This window comes from Podarcis muralis, chromosome 1 (genome assembly GCF_964188315.1).
Source record: "Podarcis muralis chromosome 1, rPodMur119.hap1.1, whole genome shotgun sequence".
NCBI lineage: Eukaryota > Metazoa > Chordata > Lepidosauria > Squamata > Lacertidae > Podarcis > Podarcis muralis.
The window spans coordinates 4,232,536-4,259,882 of NC_135655.1; the positions used below are offsets into that span (position 1 = coordinate 4,232,536).

The following is a 27,347-nucleotide window of genomic DNA, read 5'->3' on the forward strand; positions in this document are numbered from 1 at the left end:
AATCGGCCGTGCTGCCTGGGGACTCGCCTTTGCTCAGCGCTTCCCAGCGGAGAGGTGATGGTGGTTTTCCTTGCTGCATCCCCTTTGCCGGGTTGCTGCGCTGTGGGAACCACCGCTTGAGGCTTCGTTTGGCTGCTGGCTGGGCTTTCTGCCTTTGGCTCAGAAGTCGAACATACCTGTGCTGGGGAAAATCCCTTATTTTGGCTGCTGATCCCTTATTTTCGAGGCTGCTGGTCCCTTATTTTCAAATCTGTAAGTTGACAGCTATGGATGGGGTGCTGTGCGAAGGGTGAAAGGGGTGGGTGGGAAGCGAAAGTGAAGCACGCAAGAGGTTGCAGGTGCTCCCCCAGGTTTTGTTTCCTTGGAATGAGGGCCAGCAGAAACTGTGGCATCTTTAGGATAGTGGGTTTTATTCTATGCGCATATGCAACTTGAGTGCAAGATAAGAGTGGCTCACAGCACTAAAACCTCAACAAACCTTGCTTAGGGCCCTCGTATCTACGGGACCACCTCTCCTAGTCTGCCCCGCAGAGGACCTTAAGGTCCATGAATAACCATAGTTTAGAGGTCCCGGGCCCTAAGGAAGAAGGATTATCCTCCACCAGGGCCAGGGCCTTCTTAGTAATGGCTCCAACCTGGTGGAATGCTCTGTCCCAGGAGACCAAGGCCCTGCAGGATTTAACCTCCTTCCATCGGGCCTGTAAGACAGAGCTATTCCGCCCGGCCTTTAATATGAATTCAGCCTGATCTTTTATTTCCCTTCTCTTCCCTCCCCTTTTATGAAGATCACCCGCTCTGAACCCCACAGCTAATTCTCCCCTGGCCTCCTCGCTGGCCCAAGTAGGACTAATTCAGCCAGCTAGCCCTGGGGATTATCTAATTGATTTTTTATTTTTGAATTTTATTGTTATTCATGTTTTTATACTGTCTTTTATGCTGTTTTTATAATTAAGTGTTTTAAATTTGTTGTTAGCTGTATAAATAAATAATAATAATAATAATAATAATAATAATAATAATAATAATAATTACAGAAGAACCTGGAGCTCTCTCCTTCTGCTGGCCAGAACTGAAGTCATCTAAGGCTTTTCCTGAACCCTGTTATACCCATGCTCAGGGCGTCACAGAGTCTCCCGGAAGGGAGTAACCGTGCACCAAAATCCTGCCAAGAAAAGTTGGCTCAGATCCCTGAACTTGCTGGGACTTCCCAGCACATGAAAAGGCAGAAATTTACACCTAAAGGAAGAATCCCAGAACTCTTTCCTATGTCCTGGGGCCCAATGAGAGCTGATTGCCCTTTGCACCGAAGATTCCCTTGAGCGTGTTTGGAGGTGATGCAATTGGCCCCTCTCTCCTCTCTGCCCCCCCCCCTTTGAGACCTAGCCCAGGGACCTAGTCACTCTTATCAATCCAAGGTAAATTAGCCTATGCACATCTAGTCTGTGATCTCCCTGAACTCCAGTTATCGTTTGCCAGATTATTCTGTTAATAATTGTCCCAGCCTACTCCCTGGAAGCCTTTGAAAGAAACAGGAGGGGCCCCCACAACTATTTACCAAACACACACACACACACACACACACACACACACAGAGTTCACAGCCTAAAAAGGATGATATAGAGGTTGGGAAGGTTTTTCAGGAAAGGGAGACCTAAATTATCAAGGGAAGAGCAGCGGCATAGCGTGGGTTGTCAGCACCCGGGGCAAGGCAAGTAATTTGCGCCCCCTAACCCCTAACCTGCCGCCACTGCCAGCTTCTACTTGCTGCTGCCTGGGGTATTTACGGTAAGGTAGCCACGGGGGTGGCGGCGGGTCCGTGTCAGGTGATCTGAGGCGAGTTGCCGTGGGCGCTGCCGCCCAAACGACGCCGCTTGCCTGGAGGAGGAGGAGGGCAGAGAGGCGAGGAAAATGCAACATGGCCCAGCAGCTGCAGCAGCAGCAGCGGCGGCGGGGCTGTGAGTAGGGGCTGCCTGGTGCGCCCTCCGCGGCCCTGACGCGCGGGGACCGCGGCGAGCGCTGAGAGCTGCTGCCAGCTCGTCGGTTCCGCGAGACATGGGGCTCTGCTACAGCCTGCGCCCGAGGCTCTTCGGCGACTCCGGAGGCGGCGAGCGCCCCCCCCCCAGATGTTGCGTCCGGTGCAGCCGGCCCCCCCTGCACCCCCCACGCTACACCACTGGGGAAGAGAGGGGAAAGGTTTCAGCATTCGGGACTTTTGATCTTAGAAAAGAGACGATTAAACGGCGACACGGTAGAAGCTGATGAAACTATGCAGGTGAACATTGGAAGATTCAGTGCAGATAAAAGTCCTTCAGCACATCGTTGAACTATGGAACTCATTGCCACATGAGAAAGTGATGGCCACCAACTTGAATGGCTTTAAGAGAGGATTAGACGAATTCAGGGAGGAGATGGCGGTTGGTGGCTACTAGCCGCAAAGGCTAGGGTCTGCGTCCACGGTCAGAGGCAGTAAATGTCTCTGAACAGCAGCTGCTGGAAACCGCAGGAGGGGAGAGGGCTCGTGTTCGAATCCTGCTTGAAGCTTTCCCAAAGGCATCTGGTTGGCCACTGTGAGAACAGGAGGCTGGACTAGATGGGCCGCTGGTCTGATCCAGCAGTCTCTTCTTCTGCTCTTATAATATCAAATGGCTTAAAGGTAAAGGTAAAGGGACCCCTGACCATTAGGTCCAGTCGGGGCTGTGGTGCTCATCTCGCTTTATTGGCTGAGGGAGCCAGCGTACAGCTCCCGGGTCATGTGGCCAGCATGACTAAGCCGCTTCTGGCGAACCAGAGCAGCGCACGGAAACGCCGTTTACCTTCCCGCCAGAGCGGTACCTCTTTATCTACTTGCACTTTGACGTGCTTTCGAACTGCTAGCTTGGCAGGAGCAGGGACCGAGCAACGGGAGCTCACCCCGTCGCGGGGATTCGAACTGCCAACCTTCTGATCAGCAAGCCCTAGGCTCTGTGGTTTAACCCACAGCGCCACCCGTGTCCCACATCAAATGGCTTAGTAATCCTTCAAAATAAATAAACCTGGTTGCCTCCACTTGTTTTGGACTACAGCCTGGATAGCTCAGCTGGTTAGAGATTGATAACTCCAAGGTTGCAGGTTTGATGCCCGTAAGGTACAGCTGCATATTCCTGCGTTGCAGCGGGTCGGACTGGATGACCCTTGGGGTCCCTTCTGGGTCTGTGGTTGCAGCCACAGCAAAGGTGGCATTTTTCCATCTCCGCCGTGTTAACCTTTCTCACCCCGACCTTGCCACAGTGATCCATGTGACAGCCACCTCCAGGCTTGATTATTGCAACTCGCTCTATGTGGGTCTGCCCTCGAAGCTGACCCAGAAACTCCAGTGGGTGCAGAATGCTCCGGCGAGGCTCCTTACGGGGTCCTTGCCGCAGGATCACATTCACCCAGTGCTCTACCAGCTGCACTGGCTCCCGGTGGAGTACAGGGTCAGGTTTAAGGTGCTGGTTTTGACCTTTAAAGACCTATGCGGCCTAGGACCCACGTACCTACGGGACCGCCTCTCCTGGTATGACCCACGGAGGACCTTAAGGTCCACAAATGACAACGCTTTGGAGGTCCCAAGTCGCGAGGTGGTTAGATTGGTCTCAACTAGGGCCGGGGCCTTTTCAGTACTGGCCCCAACTTGGTGGAACGCTCTGTCCCAAGAGACCAGGGCTCTGCGGGACTTGACATCTTTCCGCAGGGCCTGCAAGACGGAGCTGTTCCGCCTGGCCTTTGGTTTGGACTCAGTCTGACCCTTATGTTTCCCTCCCCTTATAGTCTTGATCTGTGGGCTACTTTTAAAATGAGGCTGCATTTTAAATTGCATTTTAACCTGTATTTTAAATTGGCTTTTTTCCTATTATGTTTTTACTGTAATTTTACTGGTGTTAGCCGCCCTGAGCCCAGCTCTGGCCGGGGAGGTTGGGGTATAAATAAAATTTATGACGATGATTCTATAACTCAGCCATGTTGGCTAAGACTGACAGGAGCCAAAATCCAAAACCTCTGGAACGTGCCGGGCTGGGGATTGCTCATGCGCACCTATGCCCACTTATGCGCAAGGCTCATGAATGCATTTCGCCACAATGCAAGCTAGGAAGCTTGTGAGTAAACTCTGAGATATGTACACACAATAAAATATATTGTGCACTTACTTCACCCGTAACAATGTAGGCTCTCTTTTCTTGCACAATACAGTGGTATAAACTGTGCCGTGCTTCATATCATACACATTTAGGTTACCTGCCATCCGTCTCTGATCTTCTGATTGAATATGCCGTACTCATAGCGTATCCCATAACCGTAGGCTGCGAGCCCAAGGGTGGCCATCGAATCAAGGAAGCAGGCTGTGGAAGGAGAGGCAGGGATGTGCTCAGTCCCACCCACAAAAAGGTAAAGGTAAAGGACCCCTGGAAAGTTTAGTCCAGTCAAAGGCAACTCTGGGGTTGCGGCGCTCATCTCGCTTTCAGGCCAAGGGAGCCAGTGTTTGTCCACAGACAGCTTTCCGGGTCATGTGGCCAGCCGGACTAAACCACTTCTGGCGCAACAGGACACCGTGACGGAAACCAGACCGCACAGAAACACTGTTTACCTTCCCACCACAGTGGTACCTATTTATCTACTTGCACTGGTGTGCTTTTGAACTGCTAGGTTGGCAGGAACTGGGCCAGAGCAATGGAAGCTCACCCCGTTGTGCGGATTCGAACTGCCAACCTTCCGATCAGCAAGCACAAGAGGCGCAGTGGTACCACAACCCAACACAGTCCTGGCTGTCCACCTTCCCTTTTTTTGTGGGAAATTCCCTTATTCCAGCACCGTTTCCCGCTGCTTCCCACTGCTATCCCGGATTGTTAGATATCCCGTAGACTGTCCCTGGGACAGGAGAGGCTGCTGATCCCTTCTTTTCAAACCTGAAAGTTGACAGCTATGAGCAGAGTTCAAGAGCTTTTCTCACCTTCTCTGCAGGTATAAAGGTAAAGGGACCCCTGACCATTAGGTCCAGTCGTGGCCGACTCTGGGGCTGTGGCGCTCATCTCGCTTTACTGGCTGAGGGAGCTGGTGTGCAGCTTCCGGGTCATGTGGTCAGCATGACTAAGCCGCTTCTGGTGAACCAGAGCAGCGCACAAAAACGGCGTCACCCATAGCGCCACCCGCGTCCCTTCTGCAGGTATAAGCTGCTCTTAAAAAGGATCAATAGTGAAACTGGAGTTGGGATTCTGGAGATGCAGGAAATCTGGCTTCACCATGTGGCCTACAGGAACCCTCTACCCCACCAATTTCTGTACAGGGATGGCTCCACCGAATGATGTAGCCACAGGGAAAGATGACTGGCGCAGCCCCAGGGCTATGCTCAGCCCATGATCCGCTACAGCAGCCAAGACCAGCCCAGCTCTGATGAGAGTGCAGTCCAAGCACGACTGAAGGCACCAGGTTGGGGAACAGATCTCTGCACACAGATCTTCTAAAAGCATCTCAGTGTTGCGATTAGTCCCTTAACAGCTTGGGACCAGTTTACTTACCAGATCGCCTACCCCATATGTGCCCACTCGACTGCTTCGATCAACGGAATTGGCATTTTATAGGTGCCACATAATATTCCCAACTCATTTGTAAGAACCTGGTCATTCAGTGTGGCAGCATCAACACTTCGGAACTCCCTGCCTACTGATATCCTGCAGCCCCATTCGCTGTATTTTTTTCAGTGAAGACATTCTTATTTAGACAGGCCTACTCAAATGTTTAAGGGATGCGGGTGGTGCTGTGGGTTAAACCACAGAGCCTAGGACTTGCCAATCAGAAGGTCGGTGGTTCGAATCTCCGCGACAGGGTGAGCTCCCGTTGCTCAGTCCCTGCTCCTGCCCACCTAGCAGTTTCAAAGCACATCAAAGTGCAAGTAGATAAATAGGTACCGCTCCGGCAGGAAGATAAACGGCGTTTCCGTGCGCTGCTCTGGTTCGCCAGAAGCGGCTTAGTCATGCTGGCCACATGACCCGGAAGCTGTACGCCGGCTCCCTCGGCCAATAAAGCGAGATGAGCACCGCAACCCAGAGTCGGCCACGACTGGACCTAATGGTCAGGGGCCCCTTTACCTTACCTTACTCAAATGTTCAGAAAACTTGTAGGAATTTTAATTTCTTTTAGTCTATTGTGGCTTGAACTTTTTGCATGTTTTAACTTATGGTTTTGATTTTTTAAAAAGTCATAATCTTATTGTTTTATATTTTTTGGAAACCGCTTTGAGGCCCCCCTACAATCAAGAGGTATGTAAATTTTATGAAACATATAAAATAAATAAATATTGTTTCATAAATTAACGGAGCCCTTGTGAACTGGCGCCAAGAAAATCTGGTATTTCTGAACCAAGAAAGACGGTTCATTTTTGCTCAGATTAGTTTCCTATGCACGACTGGAAATGGCCTCGTGATTCACACCTGTGTTTTCTCATTTGAACTTCAAGTTTTGAACTTGAACCTTGAACTTCAAGGTGTTCACTAGCTGAAGCAGAAATGAGTTTTGAGAAGTTACGGGCTGGCCACGTTCACAACACACATTGAAATCACCACGATACCACTTCAAACAATCACGGCTCCCCTCAAATAATTCTGGAAACTGTAGTTTGTGGAGGCTGCCGAGAGGAAACTTGTACGCCTCTCCCAGAACTACAATTCCCAGAGTGGTTTAGCAATCAATCCCTCCGAAGAGGGAACACTGGGAATTGCGGCTCTCTGAGGGGACTATGGATCTCTTAGCAACTCTCAGCGCCCTTAATGAACTACGGTTCCCAGAATTCCTTGTGGGGAGGGGTCCTGACTGCTTAAAGTGGTAGCATAATGCTTTCAATGGAGCTTGGATGTCAAACTCTCAGGGATTCTTTCAGCTAACATTCCGGCATAGCAGGGGGTTGGACTAGATGACCGCTAGGGGTCCCTTCCAACTCTACAACTTCTATGATTCCTCACTTACCTGCAAGTCTGCCAAGGCCTCCATTGCCCAGGCCAGCATCTTCCTCAATCTCCTCCAGTTCTTCAATGTCCAGCCCCAGCTAAAGAGCCACATATAGAGATTTGTTTATTTCAGTTATAGCCCACATTTTACTCCAAGGTGCTTAAGGCAGCGTACAAGGTTTCCCCCCCTCCCATCTCATTTAACCCCCACAACAACTATGCGAGGTAGGTCAGGCTGAGAGGTAGCGATTGCCCCCAAGGTCACAACAATGAGCTTCATCCCCAAGTGGGAGATTTGAACCCGGGTCTCCCAGGTCCCGGCCCAAAACTCTAACCACTAAACCACGCTGGCTCTGTGCAAAACGCTCCCAAGAGTTGTGTTTCAAGCATCAGCGAAGCCCCACAATACACACACCCCTACAAAAATGGGAACGGAAGGCAGCCAAACTGTCAAAATCTGCCGTTTTTTGTAGCAGGCAGGCTGAGGCCAGTTACACAACACAACTGCACAATTTGTTCTGGGAGGCTGCAAGTGATTCAAGCACCGTTTAGATCAGCCGTGGGCAATTAACGGAAATAAATCTAACGGCAAAGAGGAGGTAACCAAGCCTCTGCAAAATTCAGCCAAGTTCCCCCGCCTGACGCTTGCAAGTTTTCAGAGTCTTGTACTACTGGCTGTCGCTTCCAGAATTAGTTTTATTTTTAAAAGGTGGGGAGGAATCACTTCTGTGTGTGCACACACAAGGGGGGAAACATTGTGTGAATGGGTGTTCAGAGGCAGATCCGACTTGCCAACGGATTTGCAAAACCAGGAGCTTCTGGGTAGAGGCTCAGACTTGCTCGACTCCATCCCATGACCAGATCCATAAGGCGATAAATTTATTTCACTTCTCAATGGTTTCAAAATACTGTTTCTCCTCTCGATTCTGACCCGGGTCACCTTCAAAGGTAGCTCCACGTACAGCGCATTGCAGTAGTCCCCCCTCTCCCCCCCCTTACCTGATAAATTGCCTCATCGCAGGCGTTCTGCAATCCCAGGTTTATCATGGTGTTCTGCAGAGTCCGGCCCATGTAGAACTCCAAGGAAAGGTAGTAAACTCTCTGGAAAGGAAGAAGAAATGGTCATTGCAACCTGCTAGGATTGGAGAAGTTGTGATGTATGGAAGTGAGAGCTGGACCATAAAGAAGGCTGATCGCCGAAGAATGGATGCTTTTGAATTCTGGTGCTGGAGGAGACTCTTGAGAGTCGCATGGACTGCAAGAAGATCAGACCTCTCCATTCTGAAGGAACTCAGCCCTGAGTGCTCAATGGAAGGACAGATCCTGAAGCTGAGGCTCCAATACTTTGGCCTCCTCATGAGAAGAGAAGACTCCCTGGAAAAGACCCTGATGTTGGGAAAGATGGAGGGCACAAGGAGAAGGGGACGACAGAGGATGAGATGGTGGGACAGTGTTCTCGAAGCTACCAGCATGAGTTTGACCAAACTGTGGGAGGCAGTGGAAGACAGGAGGGCCTGGCGTGCTCTGGTCCAGGGGGTCACAAAGAGTCGGACACGACTAAACAACAACAGTTTTAACTTTTAACTTCATCCCACGTGGGGTTTTTGAAATGATCAGAGGAAATCTGATTGGTTCTTACGAACACTGTGCAAAAAGTTCTTTTGTGAATAAAACGACCTGGGCCAAGAGATGGACAGGGATTATTACTGGCACCTCCGCCCAGAGTCTTGCTGGTCAAGCCTTGTGTGTATTCTATTAATCAGAGTCCAATCTTTCCTTTACTTTGGGAATGCTACATTCAGCAAACCATGGGGATTGTATTATAAAGGGAAAGAGAAGAGAAGAGCCGGCAGACCTAGACAAACCACAAGCCACCAGCAAGGATCAATTCGACGCAATTCATTCTCTGCCAGACATGTGCTTCGCATTCCAGGAACATTTCCCCCACCAAACTTACTCCATTACGTCACGGTTTGTACATCGGTGAGCAAACAGTCTCATTGCCCAACACGCAGCAACCGTCTCCAGAGCCAAATGGCTGGGTTAGGATTGCACCATTTTGAGTTTGGCCCCAGCACAATTGGTGTAAATGACAGTCAGCCACCTTTAACAAAATAAAGATGACTGAAACCTTAAGAAAATGACAGCTCTTCTTTCAAAAAAACAAAACCAAACCAGAAGCCTTTCTGTTAGGCATTATGTCCACTGAAATCCAAAAAAGTTTAGAGCCATCTTTATGTTTGTAACCACGGCGGCCAGAATTCTGGTAGCAAAAAATTGGAAAGGCGACTTAATTCCTATAAAGCTTGACCGACAGGTGAAGACGATAGAATACCTGGAACTTGCGGAAATGACCAGGAGAATAAGAGGAAACTCAAATCAGAAAGCGTGCAAAGTATGAACAATACTGAAAGAATATTTAAAACAATATTGTGAAATTGCAAATCTCCTGACAGGTATAGATTGAATCTTGAATATTAAAGAAAATCATAAAATATGTGTGATGTTAAATGAAGTGTAGTCAATTAATGTTTAGTTGTCATTGTGGTATTGTTTTTGCCTGTTTGTGTTGTATGTTTTGCAATAAACATAATAATTTTTTAAAGGGGGGGGGGGAGAAAAAAGAAAGAAAATGACAGCTCTGGGAGAAAGGGGCCGGGGATCAATTCAGGGCCAGGTCTGCCATCTGGGGAGGGAAGGAAGTTGCATGTGACGTGCCTTGAGACACGCAGGTCCCCTGGGAGACCTGAATTCTGTGTTTTTAACTGGTATGAACCCGCTCTGTGTACAGTAACCACAAAAAAGCCATACACAAATAAACCTGCCTTGATGCAGGTAGTTTTTCTGCCTGCCGCAGGGGTGATTTATTTGCTCTGCTTGGATAGTCGTAAATAAGAACAAATCTTAGAAGGAACCCTATGTCTAAACCCTCTGGAACATCCACTGCTCAGAAAATTAGGGGGAGAGTCCACAGAAATCACTGGTATTCAAGTCAGGAGCAAACATAGGTAAAGGTAAAGGGACCCCTGACCATTAGGTCCAGTCGTGGCCGACTCTGGGGTTGCGGTGCTCATCTCGCTTTACTGGCTGAGGGAGCCGGCGTACAGCTTCCGGGTCATGTGGCCAGCATGACTAAGCCACTTCTGGCGAACCAGAGCAGCACACGGAAACGCCGCTTACCTTCCTGCCGGAGCGGTAGCTATTTATCTAGTTGCACTTTGACGTGCTTTCGAACTGCTAGGTTGGCAGGAGCAGGGACCGAGCAACGGGAGCTCACCCCATCGCTGGGATTCGAACTGCCGACCTTCTGATCGGCAAGTCCTAGGCTCTGTGGTTTAACCCACAGCGCCACCCGCGTCCCTATTCAAGTCAGGAGGAAACATATTCAGTGCTAAAATATAGCCTGTTAAAATTCATAGGCTTATCCCTGCCTCTGATCGTCACTTCTCCAACGCTTATCAGGTGGTTTGGGGCAATTTTCATTACAGTGGTACCTCGGGTTACAGACGCTTCAGGTTACAGACTCCGCTAACCCAGAAATATTACCTCGGGTTAAGAACTTTGCTTCAGGATGAGAACAGAAATTCGGCTCCGGCAGCGCGGTGGCAGCAGGAGGTCCCATTAGCTAAAGTGGTGCTTCAGGTTAAGAACAGTTTCAGGTTAAGAACGGACCTCCGGAACGAATCATCGTATTTTTCGCTCTATAACATGCACCCAACCATAACACGCACGTAGTTTTTAGAGGAGGAAAATCCGTAGGCATGCCACCCGTAGGCATTCCCTCCATAACACGCACAGACATTTTCCCTTACTTTTTAGGAGGAAAAAAGTGAGTGTTATGGTGCAAAACATACGGTAAGTACTTAACCCGAGGTACCACTGTATTCTATTTTATTGGTTTTATCATCTATGAGGAGCATTTGCCTGAGAGAGCAGGTCCAAAATCAAGTAAGTTAGCTGTGCATGCTTTTAAGAGGATTTCTACTCCTGCAAGAGCTGGGGGCTCATCAGGACAGCTTTGGTCCCAGTTCCCACAGTGACCAACCCCTTTGCTGTAAAGGTAAAGGTAAGGTAAGGTAAGGGAAAGGAGCCCTGGACGGTTAAGTCCAGTCAAAGGTGAGTATGGGGGTTGCGGCGCTCTTCTCGCTTTGAGGCCGAGGGAGCCAGTGTTTGTCCACAGCTTTCTGGATCATGTGGCCAGCAGGACTAAGCCGCTTCTGGTGCAACGGGACACCGTGACGGAAACCAGAGCGCATGGAAAAGCCATTTGCCTTCCTGCCGCAGTGGTACCTATTTATCTACTTGCACTGGCGTGCTTTCGAAATGCTAGGTTGGCAGGAGCTGGGGCAGAGCAACGGGAGCTCATTCCGTCACGGGGATTCGAACCGCCAACCTTCTGATCGGCAAGCCTAAGAGGCTCAGTGGTTTAGACCACAGCGCCACCTGCATCCCTTTCCCTTTGCTGTAAAGTACAGCTCACCTTGGAAATAATAGCGGAGTTGAAAGGGACACCCAGGGGTCATTAGTCTAACCCCCTGCCTTGCAGGAATCCCAGCCAAAGAATCCCTGGCCGATGAGAAGCCAACTTCTGTTGAAAAACCTACAAGGAAATAGCACCCACCCCTTTATGACTGAGTCCGTTCCCCTGGCAAATTGCTCTTGCCATCAGAAAGGTTCAGTTGGAATTTTCTTTCTTGCGGTTTAGATCTGTTGGTTCGGTTCCCACCCTCTGGGGCAGCAGAAAGCAAGCTTGCTCCATCTTATAGCCCTTTGTGGATTAGGGCCCTCGTATCTACAGGACCACCTCTCCTGGTCTGCCCTGCAGAGGACCTTAAGGTCCATGAAATAACCATAGTTTAGAGGTCCCAGGCCCTAAGGAAGTCAGACTATCCTCCACCGGGGCCAGGGCCTTCTCAGTGATGGCTCCAACCTGGTGGAATGCTCTGTCCCAGGAGACCAGGGCCCTGCAGGATTTAACCTCCTTCCATTGGGCTTGTAAGACAGAGCTATTCCACCTGGCCTTCAATTTGAATTCAGCCTGATCTTTTATTTCCCTTCCCTTCCCTCCCCCTCCCATTTTACAAAGATCATCCGCTCTGAGACCCCACAGCTAATTCTCCCCTGGCCTCCTCGCTGGCCCAAGTAGGACCAATTCAGCCAGCTAGCCCTGGGGGTTATCTAATGCTTATTTGCCCTAAATTGATTTTTGAATTTTGAATTTTATGGTTATTCATGTTTTTATACTGTATTTTATGCTGCTTTTATAATTGTTTTAAGTTTGTTATTAGCCGCCCTGAGCCCGGTTTTTGAACCGGGAAGGGCGGGGTATAAATAAAATATTATTATTATTATTATTATTACACACCCTGGCAGCTGATGTGAGCTATAAATGGTGGCTCAGGGGTCACCTCTGGGTCCCAACCGATGAGGCAAGACTGGACTTTTCTAAAGTTAAAATGGGAGGCAGGGTGGAAGGTGGTTCTGGAAGTCTCTAGGATGAAGCACCGAATCAAAGATGGGAGCTGGAGAAAGGGCAGATTAGGAGCAAAGCTCTTCTCAGCAGAGAGCCTGTCTACCTCACTTGAGAAAGGGCTTCCGACTGATGTCACAAATGGGATTACTCCTTAATCTGCTAGGCTAAAGCTCTACATTAAAGGCCGTTAACAGTCGAAAACCTGACTGAAGAGATGGTTAAGTCAATCCAATTCGAGGAGGGCAACCAGCTATTCCATGCTGGATTTAGATCTGCCTTTTAGCCTCTCGCTTTTCAGGATTGGCAGTGACAAGGTCTCTTCCAGCCTTATTAAGAAGCGCATCTTTCAAAGCTGGAGAAGGCAGGGATTGAATTTGAGACCTTCTGGGTGCAAGGCATGGATTCTGCTAATAAGCCAGGCTCAGTCCTCACCAACTGGAAATCCACAAGTTGGGAGGGAGAAGAAATTCTATTCCGTTTTCACTTTTTGTGCTTTTTTGGGGCATAGCATTTTCATTAAGGCTTTGTCATAATGAGATACCGTGAAAACAAGGTAATCTAAACAAAAGCAGAAGCAGAAAGAGAAAAGCAAGGTCACCTGGGAGGTAGGTCACCTGGAAGCTTCCCTTTCTTCTCCCAGCCTCCCACCCTGGGAGATCTTCCCTTCTGCCTCTCATACAGTCTTTCTTCAACCATCTGTCACCTTCATGTGCCTACCCTCATTGACCCAGAGTAAAAGGTAAAGGGACCCTGGACCATTAGGTCCAGTCGTGGCCGACTCTGGGGTTGTGGCGCTCATCTCGCTTTATTGGCTGAGGGAGCCGGAGTACAGCTTCCGGGTGATGTGGCCAGCAGGACTAAGCCGCTTCTGGCGAACCAGAGCAGCGCACGGAAACGCCGTTTACCTTCCCGCCAGAGCGGTACCTATTTATCTACTTGCACTTTGACGTGCTTTCGAACTGCTAGGTGGGCAGGAGCAGGGACTGAGCAACGGGAGCTCATCCCGTTGCGGGGATTCGAACCGCCAACCTTCTGATCGGCAAGTCCTAGGCTCTGTGGTTTAACCCACAGCGCCACCTGCGTCCTAATTGACCCAGAGTAGAGGGCATCAAATGCGAGGAGAATTGTAGGGTTGGAAGAGTTGTAAACAAAATCTGCCTTTATTCCCTTATGGGGGACATAAGAGTCCTTAAAGAGTCCTTTGTAGGTTCTCCATTGGTAGGAGAAAATAACAAAGGCCGACCAGAGAATATTGAGAAGCAAAGCAGCTAGTAAGCCTGATCTTTATTGATCTGTTGCAACAGGGTGCTCCCCTCACACGCAGGAGGACAGAGGAGGACCCAGAACCAAGGTGTGGCTGCCCTTATATCGACATTTTAAATTCCCTGCCCTGGAGCTCAAGACCACCCCTCCATACATCATACATACATCCCAGAAAGGGTGTAACCTAAGACCACCCCCCACAAACATCATAACTATGTCACAGAAAAGGCGGTCTACAACAGAAATCTGAGTGCGTTGTTTATCTCCTGTCTGCCAGGTTATCTGATAATGCCTTATCTGATTGCCTTTCCTGGTTGTCTGCCCATTCCTTTGAGATGGTGATTCCCCAATTCCTGAGAGAATGGGAAGGTTCCCTCACCCCCTCCCTCCTTGCAGAGAAAACATTTGGTCAGTTTGGGAGTCAAAATGGTTTCAGGACGGGTCTTCCTGTGCTGCTCCAGACATGTGGTCCCTATATCTATGTACGTGCTTGGTTGGTACATTTATGAACATTTATTATATATAAGGTAAAGGTAAAGATACCCCTGCCCGTACGGGCCAGTCGTGTCCAACTCTAGGGTTGCGTGCTCATCTCGCTCTAGAGGCCGTGAGCTGGTGCCGTCCAAAGACACTTCCGGGTCACGTGGCCAGCATGACGAAGCTGCTCTGGCGAGCCAGCACCAGCGCAGCACACGGAAACACCGTTTACCTTCCCGCTATAAAGCGGTACCTATTTATCTACTTGCACTTAAGGGTGCTTTCGAACTGCTAGGTGGGCAGGAGCTGGGACCGAACGACGGGAGCTCACCCCACCGCGGGGATTCGAACTGCCGACCATACGATCGGCAAGCCCTAGGCACTGAGGTTTTACCCACAGCGCCACCCGCGTCCCGACAAAATATGTGTCGTGTAGTCGGCACTTATAAGACCTTAATTTTTTTATTTCAGAAGGTACCCTGAGGATCATCTAATCTAGGCATGTCCAACTCCCAAGAGACTCTGATCTGCTCCCAGTATTTAAAAACTGGCAGTGATCTACCCATTGGAGGGAGGAGGAGCGTGCGTGGGGCAGGTGGATTGGCCAGAGTTGTTCAGCTTTTGGGGGGGAGGATTGCACAGAGGGTTTTTTTAGCTCCCCCCCCCCCGTAACTTTTTGTACACAATAAGGATCCCACGATCTGCCAGGATCAGCCGGGGATCTACCTGATCTAGTCCATCCCCCCTGCAATGCAGGAATATGCAGCTGTCCCTGACAGGGATCGAACCTGCAACCTTGCCATTGTGAGCACCACGCTCTAACCAACTGGGCTATCTAGGTGGAAAAGGAAAACAGAGCAAAAGCAAAGGGAGGGAGGAATAATAATAATAATAGAATGAAAAGAGAAATAAATAAAGTAGACTTCTGCAATTCTGTCTGCAATTGAAAGAGAAACCACCTATGTAATTTGCACTTCTAGTGGCCCATCTACCGTATTTTTCACTCCGTAAGACGCAGTTTTTCCCTCCTAAAAAGTAAGGGGAAATGTGTGTGCGTCTTATGGAGCGAATGCAGGGGGGGAGGCAGGCAGGAAAAGCCCCCAAGAGCTCCCGCACACAAGCTCCGCGCGGCTCTTGCAGGCTTTTCCCCAGGAGGGAGAAGGGACTGACGGGGCCAGTCAGTCCCTTTTCTCCCTCGTTGTAGAAAAGCCCGCAGGAGCCACGCGCTCCTTAAAGGGTGCGTGGCTCCTGTGGGCTTTTGCGGGAGGTGGGGGTATTGCCATAGCCGTGCGCAGCCCCTCCGGTTGATTTTTTTTTCTTGATTTCCCCCTCTAAAAACTAGGTGCGCCTTATGGAGCGAAAAATACGGTACTCCAACATCCTATTCTGATGGTGGCCAACCAGATGCCCCCATGGGAAACTGTCAGGCGGTGAGGTGGTTGCTCACGAGTAACCAGGCAGGACCCCGACCTGTCTTTTGTGGGTTTTTATTTGTGCAAACTATTTACAGTGCAGAACCACAAAGTTCATGTCCGTCTCAGTCACTTGCAGATTCCGGGAGTGGCCCCTTCCGGCTCCCCCCCCCCAACTTAAGAACTTGGACACCCCAAATCTCTGCCTCCCCTCCTTCCGTTTCACCTCTCTGCACAAGCAGGGTGACGGAAGAGTGTGTGCCTCCTGGCCGGCCGTGCCAGGTGAGGAGCTTAGGATCTCTGTAGCATCTTCGAGCCTTCCCTCCACCCGGCTACCTCTTTCCCCCTCTGCTCCACTGGAGGTGTGGCCTTCCCTACTGCCAGATGAGGAGCTGCTTCTCAGAATCTGCGGAGTATCCCCCTGCCTCTCTCCCCATTCAGATGGCAGTCTCCTGACAGAAACCAGCAAGGCACAAGAACAGTTCTCCGCTCCTGGGATTTGCAGCAACTGAGATTCAGGAGCACTGCTGCCTCCAAGCCTCCAACTTAAACCCAGCCATCCTTCAAAATCCGCATTTTGTGAGGCAGCCCTCCAACCTCAAATATGGAGGCATTCACAAAAAGTGTGCAAACCTAGACAGCATCTTAAAAAGCAGAGACATCACCTTGCCGACAAAGGTCCGTCTAGTTAAAGCTCTGGTTTTCCCAGTAGCGATGTATGGAAGTGAGAGCTGGACCATAAAGAAGGCTGATCGCTGGATGCTTTTGAATTCTGGTGCTGGAGGAGACTCTTGAGAGTCCCATGGACTGCAAGAAGATCAAACGCATCCATTCTGAAGGAAATCAGCCCTGAGTGCTCACTGGAGGGACAGATCCTGAAGCTGAGGCTCCAAGACTTTGGCCACCTCATGAGGAGAGAAGACTCCCTGGAAAAGACCCTGATGTTGGGAAAGATGGAGGGCACAAGGAGAAGGGGACGACAGAGGACCAGATGGTGGGACAGTGTTCTCGAAGCGACCAGCATGAGTTTGACCAAACTGTGGGAGGCAGTGGAAGACAGGAGTGCCTGGCGTGCTCTGGTCCAGGGGGTCACGAAGAATCGGACACGACTAAACGACTAAACAACAACAAAAATGTGGAAACTAGCATGAAAGGTGAGTGATAGGAGGCCTGGGTCAAGGACTCAAGTTCCCTGCCTAAGAGACTGTCAGTGTCCGAGTAGGGAGAGAGACCAGGGTGCTGAAGACATCCCACTTATTTGTGTTAGAGACATTACACAAGGCACATGTTGCACAACTGTGTCATGTGTGCGTATATAGCCAGGTCCCCAAAAGCAACAGGAGGACAGCCTTGCAGGGTACCTGAGCTGCTGTTTTTTGTCCTGCCACACACATTGCCAAGCAGAACACCCTGATCTCAGACCTCACCATTGCTGGAACAATGGCGCCGGTTTCACCTGGGAACATCGCATTTCCCCCTTGAGGAGCGGCGGCATGCAAAGGCATGTGGCTCTTGCAATTCAACCAAGGACGGCACATCCATCACCACCTCAAGCCGGCCTGTTTTTCCAAGGACCACACCTAACACCACCAGGTGAGAGTCTCCAAGAAGCAGTCAAGGGGTGATTTACACACCTGCAGGGACCCACCGCCGATTTATTAATCACCTTCTAAATCACCGAGTCAAGGCGATTTCCATGTACAATAATTTAAAGAAGCTAGGTCCTGGAACTCCTTGATTTTTCAGCATGGGAACTTTGCCCCTGCTTATTTTGAAAATATATATCCCACCTGTTCAAGAAATGGAGGCCTGCTAGCAATCAAAAGCATGTTATATAAACTATGGAGCGATCCACAATTTAACCAAATCATAAATAGAAATCCGAGTCCCGATGGACCAGCTAAGCAAGAGGCTGCTGGACACCAGGCCAACATTAGTTCAGGTTGGTGGTCATCACTGCCTACTGTGGCAAGGAGTTCCACAGCCCAACTGTGTCAAAACAGCAATAAGAGCCGCTTTCTGGCTTGCCCCGCATGTCTCACCTTGGGGTCCTTCTCATAGTAGTACTGCTGTGTGCGGATCCACCTGCCCACCAGGTGATCGCGGACGGTGTGGGCCAGGGCAAAGTAGTAGTCGCGATGAGTGGCCACATTGCGGTCCTTGACCAAGGTGAAGTGGAGGTGCCGGTTGAAGCCTTTCTTCAGCTCCGCCACGTTCTCCACGCCGACGATGCCACGGATGCTGATCTGCTTGCGCTTCTCCTGGTCCGTCAGAGGGCGAGACATGGCTGTCGGAGGAAGGAGACGACAGCGCTGGGTGCCCTTCGCACAATACGGCCCAGCCGCCAAGGGAGAGAGAGCAGCTGGGAAGGCACTGACCTCTGGAGCTCCCGGCCAGTGACCGGGTACAGCCCTTTCCTGTTCAGGCCAGCCTCCCTCCTCTTCTGCCTCCCTCTGTGGGGCTGAGAAGCGACTGAATGAAGGGAGGAAGAGCAGGAAGAGTCTGGTTTAAAAGTGAGCTCAGCTCTGAAAGAAGCAGCTGGGAGACTGCCCCTTTCCTGGACACAAGTGGAATTAGGGGTTTGGGCTGGCGTTTAAATTCCTTCTTTCTTTCTTTTTTGTTAGCTCATTTTTATTAATTTTCCAAATAAAAGACATCCAATTAACATATCAAATCATAATCCAACAAAACTAAAATTAAAAAGGTCAAATTATCTTCCGAATTGTAGTTATTAATTTCACGACTTCCCATAGTCTGAACCTTGAAGCATGTCCAAGTCTCAATCCTGCCTTTCGTCAATATTTCCACATCTCGATGTTAACTCTCCAATTAAGTTCCTAAACTTAAATTACAAAATTACGTAAGTTTCACCTTTTTTTTTTTTTTTTTTGCATCCTGCGGGTTCAGGTTGAGTGGCGCGCTTCTATGAGAGGTGCAGGAGATTGGGGGGGGGGCCTGGAAACCGGGGGAGGGAGCCGACGTCAGTTATTGCAAACACTGCATTGGCAACCGGGTTTGCAAAGGTGGGAAATCAGAGCTTGGGGTGCACCACCTCAGATTGCAAATGCAGGCTTACATGATGGAATACTCTTACAAATAAACACCCATTCACCCTGTACCTAGGCAGCTAGCAAGTCATATAATAATAAAAATATTTTTTTTATTTATACCCCGCCCTTCCCGGTTTAAAAACCGGGCTCAGGGCGGCTAACAGCAAATATAAAACATTGATTAAAATGCGACTTAAAAACAGCATAAAACAGAACAGAAAATGCAGCATCAATATCAATAAAATTCAAAAATTCAGGGGTCATTGGGGGAGGGGAACCCAGTCAGTAGACATCAAGTGACCACCAGGGCTAACTGGCCAAGTTGGTCATACCAGGGCCAGCAAGGAGACCAGGGAAGAATTGAAATGTGGGGTCCCAGAAAGGGTTTCTTCATAGAAGAGGAAAGGGGAAAGGGAACAGAGGATCAGGCTAATGCAAATTGAAGGCCAGGCGGAATAGCTCTGTCTTACAGGCCCTGCGGGAGGAGATCAAGTCCTGCAGGGTCCTAGTCTCGTATCAGGCAGAAGGGGGTCTAGAAGAGTATTATTTTATAGGAACTCTCAACTGCAGCCTGAAGTGTTCTGCCCATACCCAGATTACATGCTTCAGTGCTAACCAGGCCAGTCACAATGACAGAGAAAACCTTTTCTGCCTGAGAAAGAGGGGAAGTTGCCAGGCAGCAAGAAAAGAACCTCAATTTCCTCCTTCCTTTTTGCACACGAGTCCTGGATCCCCGTTTGGGCTTTCATGAAAAGCCCAGATAAATTGGTTGCAGCACAATGGGCTACGTCTCTCTCCAAACCGCTTTGGACTTTGGTCAGTTCACAGAATCCTGGAGTTGGAAGGGACCCTGAGGGTCATCCATTCCAACCCCCTGCAACGCAGGAGACTTTTGCCCACTGTGGGACTCGAAGACCCTGAAGAGTCTCAAGCTATCCCAGTGCGAATATTTTATTTTTGCTTTGGTTATTGCAATCTGTATCTTGCCCTTCGTCCCAAAGGAGTCCAGGGTGGCAAACAACCCCACTTGCAAATAGAGTTACACAAGAACATAACAAAGTAGGCTGCCAGATTTTTGGACTACAACTCCCATCAGACTGGAGAATAAATAAATTTATTTATTGCTTGCATTTATACCCCCCCCCCGTCTTTCTCTCTAAGGAGCTCGCGGCAGTGCACCCCCCTCCTCATTTAATCCTTGCAATAGCCCTGTGGGGTAGGCTAGGCTGAGAGGTCCGGCCCAAGGTCACCCAGTGAGCTTCATGGCTGGGTGGGGATCTGAACCCCGGTCTCACCCAGGTCCTAGTCTAACCACTACACCACACTGCCTCTTGATGCAGAAAAGTCAAATTCAGACCCTTTCCAACCTAAAGACCTTGATCAGTGGGACAAGACACCCATGTAGAGATCCCAAAAGCAATTCAAGCCTTAGGTTTGAGAAGGTCCAAAATCAATGAGTTTAACTGTTCCTGGGGAAAGCCCCACTTGTGGGTCAGAGAGGGTCAGTGGCAGAAATGACACCCTATGCAGAGCATTTTTACTCAGAAGGAGACCTCACTTGCTCGCGAGTAAGCATACTTGGGATTGCACTGTGTTGCCCAAATGTAAGCACGCTTACTCCGAATTAACTCCCACTGCGTTCTATGCGGCTTACTCTCCGGCAAGTAAGTGCGTGCACGGAAGCGCAGCGTCACTTCTGAGCTGTCTCTATGGGGAAAAGATTGAGACCTTTAAAGTGGATGAGGGGCTCTCCCCCCCCCCCCCCCAGAGAACGCGCATCCGACGGAAGCGTTCACACTCCTCTTGCGGACCTCAGAAGTGCAACACGCCTCTTTCAGAGTCACGTGTGAACTGTGGCTTTTTTGCCTGGCAGGCAAGGAAAATCACTTACACAGAACCGCCTGCACTCTTCCCTTCCACTCTTCCGTGGGGAGGGGAGCAAAACATCCTTGAAGAAAGTTGCCCCCCCCCTCAGAAGGCTGGAAGATTCGAGGTGTGCGCATGAGTGGGGGGTCCCCCTCCACCCCAAGGAAGTGCCTCCTTGCACCCGAGAAAGTTCAGAGCCACCCGCTTACCTCGCTTCTACCCTGTGCGCTTTTACGCACTGTTTGCAGCAGCGCCCACCCGGACCGCTCCCCCTTCTTGCGCGCTTACTTGCGAGGGGTTGGAGGGAGGGAATGGGGGACACCCTCCCCGCCCCCAAATGCCCCCCAAACTTTCTCCCCTGGGGCGTGTCCTGCAGGACTTTCCCTTTCTTCCTCCCCCCCCCCCCCAGGGAGCTACGCCAAGCAGGACAAGCGCGCCGACGGGCGTCGCCCATCGCGAAGCATTTACCTGCGCTGGATCCCGGGGCGTCGGAGGATGGTGTCCCCTCTCTTTTCGGGGTTCGGTGCTGCGCAAAGGCGCTTCGAGGATCTTTCCCGGAAAGAGCCAAGGCCCGCCCCCGCCCCTCTTTTTATAGGCTGCCATTGGCCGAGGCGGACGCCTGTTAGCCCCGGGACCCCGCCTCCTAATCGCTGGACAGGGAAGTTTCCTTGCCCGAAGGGGCGGGCGGAGCAGCGCAGCCCTGGAATGGGGAAGCGGGGCGGGATCGGGCTCCGGACTGGCTGCTGCCCCTCCCTCGGTGCTCCTTCTTCCCTCCCCAGCCGCTTTGGCGTTGCTCCGGTTGCAGGAGGGATGGCAGGCGCAGCCAGGAGTTTGCCAGGCCCCGAGGGCAGGGCGGGCAGGCAGGCTGGGACGTGAAGCGGAAATCGGCGGCCCTCACCCCCTCTTTACCCGAGAGTAAGCCCCATTGAGCTCAAAGGGCCTTACCTCTGAGTAGGCAAAGCTATTGGTTCGTTGGTGAACCAGTTCCGTGCCGGTTTTAGGTTTCTAAGCGATTTGCACGCATGGCGTTTAGGGCGTCTGGATTAAAAGGCGCAGTGAAACGGCACCGTGGGAAAGCGTTGGGGTAGAAACGTCCGTGGTTAAAATATGCATTTAAATATTGCACGGTGAGGAAGGGTGCGGGGCGGAAGCTTCTTGCAAAAGCTTATCGGTAGGCAGTTGCAAGGGTTCCTCTTCCTTCATTCTGCCTTCAGATGCCTTCTAAAAGTCTGGTAGTTGTTGTTCTCTTTGACATCTGGTGGGAGGGCGTTCCACAGGGCGGGTGCCACTACCGAGAAGGCCCTCTGCCTGGTTCGCTGTAACTTGGCTTCTCGCAGTGAGGAAACTGCCAGAAGGCCCTCAGCATTGGACCTCAGCGTCTGGGCAGAATGATGGGAGTGGAGACGCTCCTTCAGGTATACTGGGCCGAGGCCGTTTAGGGCTTTCAAGGTCAGCACCAACACTTTGAATTGTGCTCGGAAATGTACTGGGAGCCAGTGTAGGTCTTTCAAGACCGGTGTTATATGGTCTCGGCGGCCACTTTCTGGATTAGTTGTAGTTTCCGGGTCACCTTCAAAGGTAGCCCCACGTAGAGCGCATTGCAGTAGTCCAAGCAAGAGATAACCAGAGCATGCACCACTCTGGCGAGACAGTCTGCGGGCAGGTAGGGTCTCAGCCTGCGTACCAGATGCTCTGATAACCTCTAGGTTAGATTACTGCAACACATTATTCATAGGCCTGCCTTTGAAGACGGTTTGGAAACTTCAGCTGGTGCAGAATTTGGTTGCTCACTGGGGCAAGACAGTTTGAGCATCTTACGCCTATCCTGGCCGAACTTCACAGGCTGCCAGTTAGTTTCCAGGCCCAGTGCAAAGTGCTGGTTTTGACTTACAATGCCTTAAATGGCTCAGGCCTGTGATATTTCAAGCACCGCCTCTCCCCATATGATCTCACCTGGACCCTGCAATCATCATCTGAGGCCCTTAGTTCGTGTGACCTTCCCCTCCACAACAGCTCTGGAGCATGGCAACTTGAGAATGGGCCTTTTAAACACTGGTTCCCTGTTTGTGCAATGCTCTCCCTGATGCTGGGAAAGATGGAGGGCACAAGGAGAAGGGGACGACAGAGGACAAGATGGTTGGACAGTGTTCTCGAAGCTACCAGCATGAGTTTGACCAAACTGTGGGAGGCAGTGGAAGACAGGAGTGCCTGGCGTGCTCTGGTCCAGGGGGTCACGAAGAGTCGGACATGACTAAATGACTAAACAACAACAACAATAAAATAATAACGATTCCCTCAGGAGGCAGTGATGGCCACTGATTTGGATGACTTTCATAGAGGATTAGACAAATTGATGAAGAGGAAAGCCATCAATGGCTACCATGTTTTCTCTCTCTGTCAGAGACAGTGTGCCTCCGAGTTCCTGGGAATCACAGGTGAGGCAAACGGAGTTGCAGTCGGGTCCTGCTTAATTCTGCTTTAGAGGGTTGGCTGAGGCCCGTGATATGAGAGGCGACAGGAGAAATGAACTTTCCCTGATGCTGCACCTCAGAGGAGGGCAAAGGAGCTGCAGGAGGAGGGCCACCCGCCCGGCTGCGACTCAATATAGACCTGACATCAATCCATCTTGAAGCCATCGCTCTGTGCAGTTTCCTGCGGGAAGGAAGTCGGAGAGGAACACAAGATGCTGCCGTCTACTGAGCCAGACCCAGTAGTCCTTCTAGCTCCATTGAAATATACTCAGTCGAGAGTGGATTTCATGCTCTTTATTCAGCTCATAGTGGTGAGGAGGAATGAAAGTTTCCCCAAAGTATCTGCTTTATATTCACTATTTACACAATGGGCTGCATGTGATTGGCTAATTCCGGGATTCTCCTGTAGGCCAATCAGGTTGTGCATTCACTTCCATCTGGAGCTGGATTGGGTGGCTCCTGCAGACCAATCATACTGCTGCATTGTTCTAGGACCAATCAGACTGCTGCATTTTGGATCCTATTCAACTCAGTACATAACATCCATAATGCCTGCACTGACTGGCAGCAGCTCCCCAGGATTTCACAGAGAGAGGCATTGCCCTCCCTGCCTGGAGATTGAACTGGGAATGCATTGTGTGGTTTGTTTGTTTCAAAATTATATCTTTCCTCCAAGGAGCTCAGAGTGACCTAATTGGTTCTTCTGCTCCCCATTTTATCCTCACAAGAACCTTGTGAGGTAGGTTGGGTCCTGTTTATGGGATTCCCAGAGGCCTCTGGTTGGCCACTCTGAGAACAAAAGCTGTCGTATGAGACCCCCCTTTGGCCTGATGATGATGATGATGATGATGATGATGATTTATACCCCGCCCATCTGGCTGGGCTTCCCCAGCCACTCTGGGCGGCTTCCAACAAAATATTTAAATACCAGAATACACCAAACATTAAAAGCTTCCCTAAACAGGGCTGCCTTCAGATGTCTTCTAAAAGTCTGGTAGTTGTTGTTCTCTTTGACATCTGATGGGAGGGCGTTCCACAGGGTGGGTGCCACCACCGAGAAGGCCCTCTGTCTAGTTCCCTGTAACCTCACTTCTCGCAATGAGGGAACCGCCAGAAGGCCCTCGGCGCTGGATCTCAGTGTCCGGGCTGAACGATGGGGGTGGAGACGCTCCTTCATGTATACTGGACCGAGGCCATTTAGGGCTTTAAAGGTCAGCACCAACACTTTGAATTGTGCTCTGAAACGTACTGGGATCCAGCATGCGGGCTCCTCTTGTATTCTTAAGAGCACGTGAGCCTTCGCAGGTGCAGGAAACACAGAGACCCAACTTGCTAGGCATAATAGCTTTAGGGACATTTTATGCTATCTCTCCAGTCCATCTGAATCAGGAGAGGCAGTTCAGGTACGGAACTGGTGTCTGGAGGCAGGGATGGGGGCCAATAAACCAAACCGGAATCTTGGCAAGGCAGAGGTCATATGAGTCAGTGGGGCTGAGGTTCAGGAATCAGGGTGCTGGCCTATTCTAGGTGAGGTGCCCCCCCCAAAGCAGGTAAGTAGTTTGGAAGTGCTTCACAATTCTAAGCTGTGTCCGGAGATACAGGTGACTTCGGTGGCAAGGAGGGCTTATGGCCACCTGTGGTTGGTTCACCAGCTATAGACATTCCTGGACTGAGAGGGTTTGGCTTCTCACTCGTGGGGTGCCTCAGGGTTCCGTCCTCTCCCCCATGCTTTTTAATATCTATAGGAAGCCCCTGGGAGAGATCATCAGGGGGTTTGGGCTGGGTGTTCATCAGTATGCAGATGACACCCAGCTCTACCTCTCTTTTAAATCAGAACCAGTGAAGGTCCTGTGTGAGTGCCTGGAGGCAGTTGGAGGATGGATGGCGGCTAACAGATTGAGGTTGAATCCTGACAAGACAGAAGTACTGTTTTTGGGGGACAGGAGGCGAGCAGGTGTGGAGGATTCCTTGGTCCTGAATGGGGTAACTGTGCCCCTGAAGGACCAGGTGCGCAGCCTGGGAGTCATTTTGGACTCACAGCTGTCCATGGAGGCACAGGTTAATTCTGTGTCCAGGGTGGCTGTCTACCAGCTCTATCTGGTACGCAGGCTGAGACCCTGCCTGCCCATAGACTGTCTCGCCAGAGTGGTGCATGCTCTAGTTATCTCCCGCTTGGACTACTGCAATGCGCTCTACGTGGTGCTACCTTTGAAGGTGACCTGGAAACTGCAATTAATCCAGAATGTGGTAGCTAGACTGGTGACTGGGAGCGGCCGCTGGGACCACATAACACCAGGACTGAGAGATCTGCATTGCCTCCCAGTACTTTTCTGAGCACAATTCAAAGTGTTGGTGCTGACCTTTAAAGCCCTAAATGGCCTCGGTCCTGTATCCCTGAAGGAGCGTCTCCACCCCCATCATTCAGCCCAGACACTGAGGTCCGGCACCGAGGGCCTTCTGGCGGTTCCCTCATTGCGAGAAGTGAGGCTACAGGGAACCAGACAGAGGGCCTTCTTGGTAGTGGCACCCACCCTGTGGAACACCCTCCCTTCAGATGTGAAGGAAATAAGCAGCTATCTTATCTTTAAAAGACATCTGAAGGCAGCCCTGTTTAGGGAATTTTTTACTATTTAATGCTGTATTGTTTTTAACACTCGATTGGGAGCCGCCCAGAGTGGCTGGGGAAACTCAGCCAGATGGGCGGGGTATAAATAATAAATTATTATTATTATTATATCAGTGACCCATGCACTAATAACATTTGGGATAGATTACTGCAGTGCACTCTGCATGGGGCTGCCCTTGAAGACAGTCTGGAAGTGCAGAATGATTAAGGGGGTGGGGTGAGTCCCCTGTGAAGAATGGTTGCAGCATTTGGGGCTTCTGGGTTTAGTTTAGGGGAAAGGCCGGTGAGAGGCGATGTGATATAAGTTCACAGAATTATACATGACATGCAGAAATTGGAAACCGGTCCGCATCGCACACCTGATCTGTCACATGGAGTCTTGCTTCCCCTAACCTCTCCAACTGAACCAAGAGCCAATGATAGGATTATAGTCTGAAAGGGAGCTTAGATCCCATTTGCCCATCAAGGAGATGCTAACTCCAGACAGAAGAGGAGCTCAGAGGGCCCTTGTAAATGGAATTTAGAAGTCAAGGAGAGGGTGTCCTTTGCCTGGCGACAGCGCCCGCGATAATTCTGCTTGAGAGGGTTGGCTGAGGCCCGTGATATTAGAGGCGACAGCAGAAATGAGCTTTCCCTGATGTTGGGTCTGGGAAGGATGCAAAGATGCTGAGCAGGGTGGACTGCGCACAGCAGGGGGTGCCTGCTGCACCTCAGAGGAGGGCAAAGGAGCTGCAGGAGGAGGGCCACCCCACCCCGGCTGCGACTGAATATAGACCTGACATCAATCCATCCTGAAGCCATCGCTCTGTGCAGCTTCCTGCATTACGGTTGCTGGGGGGAAATCGGATGTTGAAGCCGGAGTTTCCTGCAGGAAGGAAGTCGGAGAGGAACACAAGATGCTGCCTTCTACTGAGCTGGATCCAGTGGTCCTTCTAGTTCCATAATGCCTGCACTGACTGGCAGCAGCCCCCCAGGATTTCACAGAGAGAGGCATTCCCATCCCTGCATGGAGATTGAACTGGGAATGCACTGTGTTGTTTGTTTGTTTCAAAATTATATATTTCCTCAAAGCGACCTATTTACTTCTTCCGCTCCCCATTTTATCCTCACAAGAACCCTGTGAGGTAGGTTGGGCTGAGGTGAGCAGCTGGCCCAAGGTCACCCAGTGAGCTTTATGGTTGAGTAGAGATTTGAACCCTGGTCTCTCAGGTCCTAGACCAACACTCTTTGCCACAACAACACCTGCTTAATTTGCAAAGCCTCAACAACAGCACACAGCAGCCCATGCCAAGAACAAACTTAGTTGGTCTCTAAGGTGCTACTTAGGGATGCGGGTGGCGCTGTGGGTTAAACCACAGAGCCTAGGACTTGCCGATCAAAGGTCGGCGGTTCGAATCCCCGCGACGGCGTGAGCTCCCATTGCTCAGTCCCTGCTCCTGCCAACCTAGCAGTTCGTAAGCACATCAAAGTGCAAGTAGATAAATAGGTATCCCTCCGGCAGGAAGGTAAACGGCCTTTCCGTGCGCTGCTCTGGTTCGCCAGAAGCGGCTTAGTCATGCTGGCCACATGACCTGGGAGCTGTATGCCGGCTCCCTTGGCCAGTAAAGCGAGATGAGCGCCGCAAACCCAGAGTTGTTCGCGACTGGACTTAACGGTCAGGGGTCCCTTTACCTTTAAGGTGCTACTGAACAATTTTTTTCTTCTTATTATTTTTATATACCGTATATACTCGAGTATAAGCCGACTTTTTCAG

At 50.6% G+C, this 27,347-nt stretch overlaps 1 protein-coding gene across 1 annotated transcript in view; it reads right to left on the reverse strand.

Moving 5' to 3' along the window:
• Nucleotides 1-21,122, reverse strand: part of PYGL (glycogen phosphorylase L) — a 60,869-nt gene extending 39,747 nt beyond the window's left edge. The window contains exons 1-5 of the mRNA XM_077935618.1: nucleotides 20,966-21,122; nucleotides 17,624-17,868; nucleotides 7,956-8,057; nucleotides 6,976-7,054; nucleotides 4,255-4,358 (exon numbers count right to left, since the gene is read on the reverse strand). Coding sequence (XP_077791744.1) covers nucleotides 4,255-4,358; nucleotides 6,976-7,054; nucleotides 7,956-8,057; nucleotides 17,624-17,866 — 528 coding nt within the window. The 5' untranslated portion in view covers nucleotides 17,867-17,868; nucleotides 20,966-21,122. The remainder of the gene's footprint in view (nucleotides 1-4,254; nucleotides 4,359-6,975; nucleotides 7,055-7,955; nucleotides 8,058-17,623; nucleotides 17,869-20,965) is intronic.
• Nucleotides 21,123-27,347: the final 6,225 nt, after the last annotated feature.